Raw genomic sequence first — 11261 nt, 5'->3', positions numbered from 1 at the left:
GATAAATAAAACGTGGTGTGTGTGTGTGTTTAATGATTTTGAAAAATGAAATTCTGCCATTTTCAACAACATGGACAATTCTGGAGGTTATAACTCTAAGTAAAATAAGCCATAATTAGAAAGACCATGAAGAGGAGAGCAGTTGGAGATTGAATCAACCTCCAATGGTCGTTGATTTAATCAATCATACTTATATAACGAAGCTTCTGTAAAAATCCAAAAAGGAAAGTATTCAGAGAGCTTCCAGGTTAGTGAAAATATGGAGATTCAGGGACAGTGATGAGCCTAGAGAGGGCACGGAAGCTCCAAGCCCCATCCCATATACCTTGTCCTATGTAATTCTTCCATCTGGCTCTTCTTGAGTTACATCCTCCAATAATAAACTGCCAATCTCATAAGTAAAATGTTTCTCAAAGTTCTGTGAGCCACTCCAGCAAACTAATTCAACCCAAGGCAAGGATTGTTGGACCTTTGGTCTACAACCAGCTGGTCAGAAGGCACAGGTGACAACCTGGACCTGAGGCAGGGGAGTGACTTGGGGGGTTGAGCCCGTAGTCTGTGGGATCCGCCGCTGTCTCTCAGGAGTATCAGAACTGAGTTAAATTTGTGGAACACTAGGTCAGTGTACTCAGAAACTGATTTAATTCCTTGGTAGTATGGGAAAAATACACACAATGAACAAATCTTTCCACTGCACCTTTTAGAATTCATGGTCAGTGATCAGCAGGGTGACTATGTATTACCATTTGAACATTCCTGTATCACCTTACTGTTTGTATGCTGTCACACCCAATAGACAAAATTTCCCTCATTTATATAATAAATTAGATGTTCAACCTAATTAGTAAGCTCTTCTATCCTTGAACGTTTCCCTCACCATAAGTGCAACTGGCTGTTCCCTTAGGACGTTGCTTCTCCTGTGGTCCTCTCAAGTGGAAGCTGCTTTTCCTCTCACATCCCTCGTACCTCAAAGCCTGGAGACAGAGTAGTTCTCCTTAATGGCCCTCGCCACTTTCCATCAAACCGTTCTTTCCCCTTTCTTCATTAAAAACTTATAGCACCTTTGAAAGGCATTACCAGACTATTACCCCCTTCCCTCCTTGTTGACATTACCTATTAACCTCCAGTCACTTCCCCTCACTCATCGATGAATTCAGTACCTACTTTCCACCACTACTCCTGTTATTCTTGGAGAATTTCAGACCCCAAAACTTGGCCATCCAATTCCTCAGCCTTTTGATTCTTTACTTGATGGCTTCCCAGGTGGCGCTAGTGGTAAAGAACCCACCTGCCAATGCAGGAGACATAAGAGACATGGGTTCGATCCCTGGGTCAGGAAGATCCCCTGGAGAAGGAAATGGCAACCCATTCCAGTACCCTTGCATGGAGAATCTCATGGATATAGGAGCCTGGTGGGCTATAGCCCATAGGGTCACAGAGTCAGATACGAACGAAAAGGCTTTGCACACACACAGTCTAGATGTCCTTCTCTCCTCTTCCACCCTAGATTCTGTGGTCTAGTTTATAACACAGTACCCCCGACTCCCTTACTCTCTTTCCTTCTCTTGTGCTCATCTAACAACACCACAATCCAATCATCTGCTTCTTCTAGGACTAGGCACCATAGCAGAACATAGAACACACACATACACAACTCACATAAGCATGCTAACCAGATCTACTTCAAATGTATACTCATGTATCTGAAAGGGGAACACAACAATGTCAAACAATCCTACTCCTTGCCCCAGTAAACCCACTCTCCAGATAAATATCTCATTCTCTCTCTCCATAAACATATCTCAATATCCTTCTTCATGCTTGTTTAATAACTTTACCACTTTCTTCACTGAAAAAAATATAATCAGATTCAAAAATCTGTCATTTTTTTCTTCAGCAAGTCTACTGATCTACCCAGACAGCTATCCTTAATATCGCATATCTCTAAAAAAAAATTCCTGTCCTTTGATTCTCTGCATGATTATTTCCCTGAAAAATTCCTGAAGATTACTTATGTGCTGCATCCTTCTCATCATTTAGCAAAAAAATGGAAAAGTCACCTCGTCCAACAAGGCCTTTACCAACTGCTCTGGCTGAACTCTCATACTCTACTACTGGACTCCCTTCTGTAATGGCTATCAGTACCTGAAATTATTTTATTACACCTGTTTCCAACCACCAAACTTTAGCTTCTTGGACACAGGGATTCTGTCTTCAACATCACTATATTCTTCAGTACTTAAAAGAGTGCCTGATACATACTAAGTGCCACATAAAAATACTTAATAAATGGTTTATTGTACTGATTACTGAGAAACACTAAGTAGACTGAGATCTATCTACTAACAGACATAAAAGATGGACCTTAAGACACTTTTACTATATACTGACCTTGAACTTTTATAAATACTAAAGCCTATTTCACGACTAAAGCATCACGTCCAATTATCCAAAATAATGGTAGATGCATGGAGAGATACATTGCCTAATATTTTCTTCTTTGATGCAAAATACTAGGAATGATTCATATACTAATATTTCAAATTAATCATTCAAGATATTTTAATAATAATGCTATTGATAATCACCATAAAAATAAAACATAATAACAATTTTAATTTTAAAAATAATTCAAATAACTTACCAACAAAAATTAATAGAAGCATTAAGTCATTAGTAATTTAATTTCTTTTAAAATGGAATTTAATGTTACTATCTTAATCTACCGAATATTAGATATTACAAATTACAAATGTTAAGTTCTAAATAAAAACTATTATACCCTGTAAAAATAAACATTAATAAACGTTAAGCTAAAATAAAGACCAATACTCTGAAAAGTAATGAAATCAATTAGCACAAATTAAAAAATCAAAAAGCAACATCATAATCCATTTTCCCCACTTTAACTTACTGAATGAACCCTTTATAAATTAAAGGAATACCCAATTTATTAATATATTTTGTCTGAAAGATACTGTTTCCACTCATTTTTATTTTTACTTTATTCACTAAACGGATATTTTTCTTTTATAAAAGACTACCCATCATGGGTGGAAGTATCTGTCATTGCTCCATAGTATTTGAATTTGCAAAAGTTCTAAGAGTTGGTAAACAATACTATTAAATGTATGTTAAAATACTAGTTTCATTTCTATAATTGCAGAAAATCCAGAGATGTGAAAAGGCAAGCTTACATTTTAGATTCAAAATCACAGTTTTTCATGTATATTTTTAACTGTTTCTTCATTGACTATATTAAGAAAGATGCAATTTTAGAAATAAAATTATTTAATAAAGCTTTAAAATAAAGCTTTAAAATTGATAAAATCTGATCTTTTTCACATTGTAAGTTACTGCCTTTTTCACATCAATTATGTCTCCCATAAAATTAAATATATGCAAAAAATGTAATAAGAGATTTTTCACCTTGCAAATAACATATCTGGAGACAGAAATGGATAAATACTTTTAGCATACAAAATTAATGAAGAGTTCATCTGTGATGAAAATATTCCTGAGGCAGATGTACTTTTAAAAATGTCTGAATTCCTCAGTATATTCCTGCTGCTAAGTCGCTTCAGTCGTGTCCGACTCTGTGCGACCCCACAGATGGCAGCCCGCCAGGCTCCCCCGTCCCTGGAATTCTCCAGGCAAGAACACTGGACTGTGTTGTCATTTCCTTCTCCAACAGTATATTCTTAAGTAACAGTAAATTATAATCTCTTATTCAAAGAATATCTTTTTCAGTGTTTTTAATCCCTTACACTATAAAATTTCTTTAAAACATAATTCTTATGTTGTTAGTTCACGTGAACAATTATTAAAGACTAATAAACAATTATTTGTTTCTCTAGTATGCTTTTTTAATAAACTAAGGGAGCCAAGTCATCAGCATAGAGTAAGTCAGGGAGCACTGATTTCCTGCACAAATTTTAATCTATTATAATCTACCAAAACCGCTACAGTAATTAAAAGGCAGTGGTTTATTCTATGCTATAAGCAATCAGATTCAAAGTTTCATTACATCTAAAACACCTTATTATTTTTAAAAAAATGCACAGTATTACTAATCTATAAAAACATCCAATTATCTATAAAAATTTATCTATTAAAAACTCATATCTATTTTTAAGGAATAACTCTACATAGTAAAAATCCAGTTATATAAAACTTTTAAGTTTACTAAGTCAAAATTAATGTTTTACTTACAGAATCAATAATGTCTACTTCTACACCAATGAAGTTGTATCCATGATCAACAATTTACCTTCCTGAAATTCAATATCATTCAATGGAAAAGATTCTCTATTAATATGATCACATTTTTAAACAGCCAATTTAGGGCACTAAATGGAGATATGTGATGAAGAAGGGGATATGTGATGAAGAAAGCCATATGGAAGTGCTCTTCTACATATTTCACTAACAATGGTGGTGGTGAAGAGCTTCCTCCTTCCAAAATCTTAGGGAAAAGACCCTAAGATTGTAATGGTTATAGCTAAGGAAAGTTGGTTTGAAGTCTTAAAGTGGGGGGAAATAATTTTTCTTAATAAAACTCTCACGTTTCATATAATAAATTTTATAACCTAAGCTACAGGAAGCTGCTAAGAGCTATGACTTGTTTTGTATACTGTAGTCCTCAACACTTTATGTACATAAAATTCTCAAAATACACAGCGATTTTTTAACCCACCACAAACAGGCTGACGAACCACACAGTCACCTTTATATAAATAAATACTCTCTGAGTTAACTACATGGCTTAAATAACAATTCACAAAATAATCTACCCTACATCAAAGTGTAAAGTCTACATGTAAAGTCTTCTATCAGCTACAAATCCACAAAATCTGGAACTAGTCCAGGCAACTCAACCAAATACAAAGCATCTGAAGTTAAAAGTCAACTAATATAAAAAAAAAAAGGCAATAACTTTTAAAAGTCAGATTGTTAAATCCTCACATAATACTACACATTTTGAAAAATTTTAGTAACTAAAAATATTAATAATGATAGTTTTTAAAACATATTTAAAACTGCTTAATGAGAATAAGTGACTTAAAAAAGCTCTGTATGCTAGAAAAATTAAGTGTGTGTGTGTGTGTGTGTGCGTGTGTGCACGTATAAAGCTTACTTTTAAATCTAATGTTTAGTTTTTCTTTACAACTCCAAAGTATATACAGGAAACTCTAGAAGTAGTAAAGAAAAGACCCAGAGCTCCCTCTTCTTGCCTAAATGTGTACATAACTGGAGTAAATGTGAGTTAGACATACATATATACTATATATACATCTCTTATTCTATACAAAAATCCCCATAAATATTTTCCCAAGCGGACAGGAAAATTTATTTTCTCAAATTGAAAGTTTTTGCCCACTAAAAATATTTAAATTTGTTCTCAAAATTATATACAGTTATTTCCATGTGAAAACTTCAATATCAGTAAGGGTATCACAGTCAAACAAATCTGTTCAATGAATACTGAGAGAAATCTAAAATTATCCAGATTGCATAAAAATGAAAATGTTTGCTATTTCAAAATGACACGCACCTGGTTAAAAATTAAGGCTCTATCCAAGACAATCTACAGATTTTGTGCTTTATCTATCAAAATTCCAGTGGAATTTTTACAGAAATAGAACAAATAATCCTAAAATGTGTATAAAACCCAAAAAAAAGCTCTAAATAGTCAAAACAATCTTGAGAAAGAAAACAAAGCTAGAGGTATCATGCTCCCTGATTTCAAAATATATTATAAAGCTATAGTAATCAAAAAAGTATGATACAGGCACAAAATAAATGTAACAAAATAGAGAACCCAGAAATAAATCCACACTTACATGGCCAATTAGTCTACCATAAGGATGGAAATTTTCTTCAAGAAATGCTGTTGGGAAAACTAAGCAGCCACATACAGTCACATGCAAAAGAAAGGAAACTGAACCACTATCTCACACTATACACAAAGATCAACTCAAAATGTATTATGACTTAAAATATAAGACCAGAAATCATAAACCTCTTGGAAGAGAACATAAGCAATAAGCTCTATGACATAGGTATTGGCAATGATTTTTTTAAATCTGATACCAAAAGCAAAGGCAGGCAATAAAAGCAAAAAATAAACAAGTGGGACTACATTAAACTGAATAACTTTTACACAGCAAAGGAAATCATCAACAAAATGAAAAAGCATCCTACTTAAACAGGGAAAAATATCTGCAAGTCACGTATCTAATAATGGATTGATATCTAAAATATATAAATAATAAAATTAAATATTAAAAAATCCAATTTAAAAATGGGTATATTATCTGAACAGACATTTTCTTCAAAGAAGACATATAGATGGTCAACAGGTACATGAGATGCTCAACATCACTAACAATTAGGGAATTGTGACTAAAAACTACAAAGAGCTACCACTTCACACCTGTTAGAATGGCCATATCACCAAAAAGACAATAAATAATAAATGCTAGTAAGGATGTAGAGAAAAGGGAACCCTTGTGCTCTGTTGGTGGGAATATAAATTGATGCAGCCACTATAGAAAACAGCATGGAGGCTCCTCAAAAATTGAAGACAGAATTACCATATGATCCAGTGACTCCACTTCTGGGTATTTATCTGAAGAAAACACTAACTTGAAAAGATATATGCACCTCCATGTTCATTACAGCATTATTTACAATAGCCGAGATAAGGAAATGATCTAAGCATCCATCAGTGGATGAAGAAAATGTGATACATACACATGTGCGTGTGTGTTTGTCTATGTGTGTGTGTGTATATATATATGTATGTTTACAAACATATGTCTATATATGTATGTCTACATATATATATATGAATATGTGTAGCTATAAAGGAATAGTATTTAGCCATAAAAAATTATGAAATTTTGCCATCTCCAACAACATGGATGGACTTCTGGGCATTATGCAAAGTGAAGTAAGAAAAAGAAATGATATCACTTATATGTGGAATCTGGGGAGGGGGGAAGCTTATATAAAGACAAGCTCTAAGATAAATAGAACATGATGGGTGTTTTTCAGAGGCAGAAGTGGAAGTGAGGGTGGAATGAAATGAGTGAAGAAGGTCAAATAGGTCCATTTTTTAAGTCATGGGGATATAATATATAGCATAGTGACTATACATAGTAATACTACACTATAGTTTAAAGTTGCTAATGGAGTAAATCTTAAAACTTCTCATCACAAGAAAAAAATTTGTTATAACTATGTATGGTGACAGATGTTAACCAGACTTACTTAGTGATCATTTTGCAATGTATATAAATACCAAATCATTATGTTACACACCTGAAAAATAATACAATGTTATATGTCAAATGTACTTTTTCTAATTATACTTTAATTTTCAAAATTAGGGCAACTAAAATAGCACACTTAAATCACATTAGCTGAATTCAAGTTTAGTTTCTAAATACTTATTTATGAAATAAAAATTCAACCTAAATTACTTGATTATTATTTTCTTTTGCTACTTATTTCAAGCTATAAAGCTCATGTAAAAGACTGTAACTTGATATAGGTATCTTCTATTATAGGTCTCTACGTAATTATCTATAAATACCCATAGAAACAACACTGAACTAATCAGGCATACCATTTTCTTTTCATTCCATTTTATAAATAAGAACTTCTAACCCAGCTCAACAATTAATCACATTTCAAATTACTGATCTGAAAAAAAATTAGAGGTACATTTTTAAAACAGTATAGTATGAAATAAATCTTGCTTTTCATTGAGTAAGTGAAACTTGTTTTTATGGCTATTTGAATTACTTCTTCTAGGTAAGTTCAGTATGTAACTCTTATTCTTTAGACAAAAACGCACAGACTTAAAATGTATAAAAAAGTTAACCTGGTATTGTCAGCTGCAGATATCATAACTAGCACCATAAGAACAATTGTACTAAATTTTAACACTGTTCATTAATAGTTCCATTTTCCTGAGTTTGCGTTTGTTCTTTGGCATTGGCTTAGGATATAATCCATTTTTCAGAAGATGTTCCTTGCTGAGGCGAATTTGAGCACCATGCTGAAGCTGGAAAGAGCATAAAGCCTGAAGAGGGCGAAGCAAAGTCTGTTAAGACAAAAAAAAAAAAAAGAAACATACCCAAGTGTGACAAATCATGAATTTTTTCTCTGGAAACAGAGATTATTATATTTTTATTATCAGCTGTTAACTATGAAAAGCAATAGATACTCTAATAAATACATGATAATTTCTAAATGAATAATTCATATAAATTCATACCTTACATACCACTAGGGAATTCCAGTAAGAAGATACAAATACTAATTTTCTATATAGGTGATAAAGTCTAAACTTAGTTTTATACTTGAATATATTCAAACAGTACAAAAATTGGTGCCATTATAATAACTGATTTGTAATAAGCAGACTAAAAGAGACATTTCAGTACAAATTAGTTAATTCAGTTTCAATCACAGACTAACACAAGCTTCCTGCTACTTGATAACAATTAGATGATGGCAGCAATGGATAAGTTTACTAATTCTCTCACAATACTCCATGGCCTACGTGCATGCTCAGCTGCTTCAGTCATGTCCGACTCTTTGCAACCCATGGACCCTTCCAGGCTCCTCTGTCCATGGGATTCTGCAAACAAGTATACTGGAATGGGTTGCCATATCCTCCTCCAGAGGATCTTCCCGACCCAGGGATCAAACCTGCATTTCTGTGTCTCCTGCATTGCAGGCAGATTCTTTACTGCTGAGCCAAAGGGGAAGCCCACCCAAGGCCCACATACCAGGTTAGATATTCAGGTTTGGGTGCATTTGAAATAACTGTAACTGTATATATAGCTGTCTAAACTCAAATAAATACCTATAGAGCCAGACATAAAACACAAACATGTGACCTAGATGGACCCATAAGGTAACACAAGAATAGTGAAGGTTGTAAAACAACTAGAGTATACTGTCCTTGAAGTTATTCAAATTCAAAAGTTAGGAAAAAATAAAAAGATTAAGCCAACATTTTAAACATATTTGAGTCAGATTCTTTCCTTGGGTCTAAGATACCTGATCTAACACTTTTAAATAACAAACCTAATTGTGCAGATTGTTTTGAAAAAATAAAAAGATACATAGGTCTTTTTAGTTAGATAGTTAAATCTAAAGATAGATTTAACTACAAAAATTTCACAATGTCTAAGTAAAAATGTATTCCCTCACAGGTACAACATAAGTGGAAGCAAAGGGCTTTTAAGTTTTCATTTACAATGAATTCTTACAAATATGTGGCACTCACTGATAGTTGCTCTTCCATATCCATTCTTTTCTTCCTTATTTCAAAAACATCCAAAACTTCTTTCAAGGTAGCAATGTGTTCCAACTAGCAATACTACACTAACTAGTGACAGTGTATCCAACAAGATAAGTGGAAGGCCTTGGATTAGGACAGACTTAGCAGGCATCATAGGCTTTTGCCTTTTCTTCATATCTGGAACATGATTATTAGATGTGAGATAACCATTGTGTAACTACAGGGCAATAAAAATGAAGATTAAAGCAAAAACATACAATGATGAACAGAAAGAGAAGAAATCTGGGTCTCTGATGTCCTTTTCAGCTGCATTCCCAGCCCTGGACTACTCACTTCAGCATTTCTGATTCACTGGAAAAAATAAGCCCATATATGGTTCAACCACAGCAGTAGGCCTCTGTTATATGCAACCAAACGAAACTCCCAACTGACACCAATAAGAAAAAGACAAACATATTGGAAAAAGCTCTGACATTGCTGTAGAAAATCTCTGGTATATTCTTATAATTTTAGTATCTTCGATTCTTCAAACAAGAGAAGAAATACAGAAATGACTATATATTACTTTAAGGGTCAACGTAGGAATGACTGGATCCTGAAACACCATATCAGAGACACAGATCCAGGACCATATACAGACTAAGACAACTGAAGTTTCTATTGCTATGCTATGACATTTACTAGATTCTTCATGATAGAGGAGTAATGCTCCTATAATACTCTTCTAACTCCTATAAGGGCTTCCACCTTTTACTTCCCGAAGATAAGATTCTATCAATTCTCTAAAGTAACTAAGAGAACGAATTTTGGAGATAGACAGATTTGTGATAGTCACTAGAGCTGCTTACAAATACACCAGTCCTCTTTCAGGATACATGATGAGACTGCATTTTCTAGTCCCCTCTGAAGCTAGGTATGGCCATATAACTTGAGATGGTTAACAAAATATGAGCATGAATAGTGTGTATCATCTCTGGACAGATGCTTTAAAAGTGGTTAATGATTCCCCACGTCCTCTCACTTCTTCCTTGATAAAAGTAGAATGATGTGTCTAGATGGTGCATCCATTAGCCTGCATCCCTAACTATTATTAGTAGAGGTCCCACTGGCAACTCCACTGTACAGAGAGTATATTATGCCATTCTGATTTTGGAGTTTTAAGTACTGATGCAATCACCAGCAATATGTTTCCAGATAAATTAGATGACCTCTATTGGCCTCACTTACTTAACCTGTAAAGTGAGGAATATGTAAGATGTAAAGTCCATCTTACATGGTTATTATTATGGTGGGCTATAATGATACATTTGAAGTGCTTAGCAAACAACTTGATATAAAGGATCATTTTTCTCTATACATTCGTAATATTATATCTGAGGCAATGTGAAGCTACATGAGAGGTTTACTTGTTCAGAAGAACAAAGAAAATCCTCTAGTTACAGAATTAGCTAATTTCTACAAGGTTATTTGGGGGAAAATCAGGGTTCTGTAAATCCCTTGTCTACAGATGCAAAGTGACAGTTTCAAAAGACCATTATTACCAATTTCTGGTGATGGAGTAGAACTAAGGCATTTCGGCTATAGCACAAAGCCTTGCCCCATCTAGTTATAAAACTTCATAAGGATTCCAAGGTATGAAAAATCCTCGTACATATTACAATAGCAGAAAGAAAGTCACCAACTTCCCATTCAACTTTTCTGTCAATCTACAGACAAGAACATGAGAGACAAGGAAAGGCAAAACAATGAAATCTTCTTGAAGGGTCTGGTGTCAGGCATTTAACATAACGTATTCCTATGTTATGCTTCTCATAAAAATGAGGGAACTATTTCTTGTATATTACACATAAGAAAGCAGCCACAAAGAGATTACATGAATTGCCTTCTGGTAAAAACTGATGACGACAAGTGATGAAGTTCTAATTCAAACTTGCTTCAA

At 33.8% G+C, this 11261-nt stretch overlaps 1 protein-coding gene across 1 annotated transcript in view; it reads right to left on the bottom strand.

The window, feature by feature from the left end:
- Positions 1–2709: 2709 nt before the first annotated feature.
- The window catches only part of DTWD2 (DTW domain containing 2), a 77179-nt gene continuing 68627 nt past the window's right edge, over positions 2710–11261 (bottom strand). The window contains exon 6 of the mRNA XM_065918226.1: positions 2710–8113. Within this exon, the coding sequence (XP_065774298.1) occupies positions 7943–8113 (171 nt within the window). The 3' untranslated portion in view covers positions 2710–7942. The remainder of the gene's footprint in view (positions 8114–11261) is intronic.

Source organism: Muntiacus reevesi, chromosome 1 (assembly GCF_963930625.1).
Source record: "Muntiacus reevesi chromosome 1, mMunRee1.1, whole genome shotgun sequence".
Lineage (NCBI taxonomy): Eukaryota > Metazoa > Chordata > Mammalia > Artiodactyla > Cervidae > Muntiacus > Muntiacus reevesi.
The sequence above is the reverse complement of the archived record's forward strand: the minus strand, read 5'-3'. Positions and strand labels throughout refer to the sequence as shown.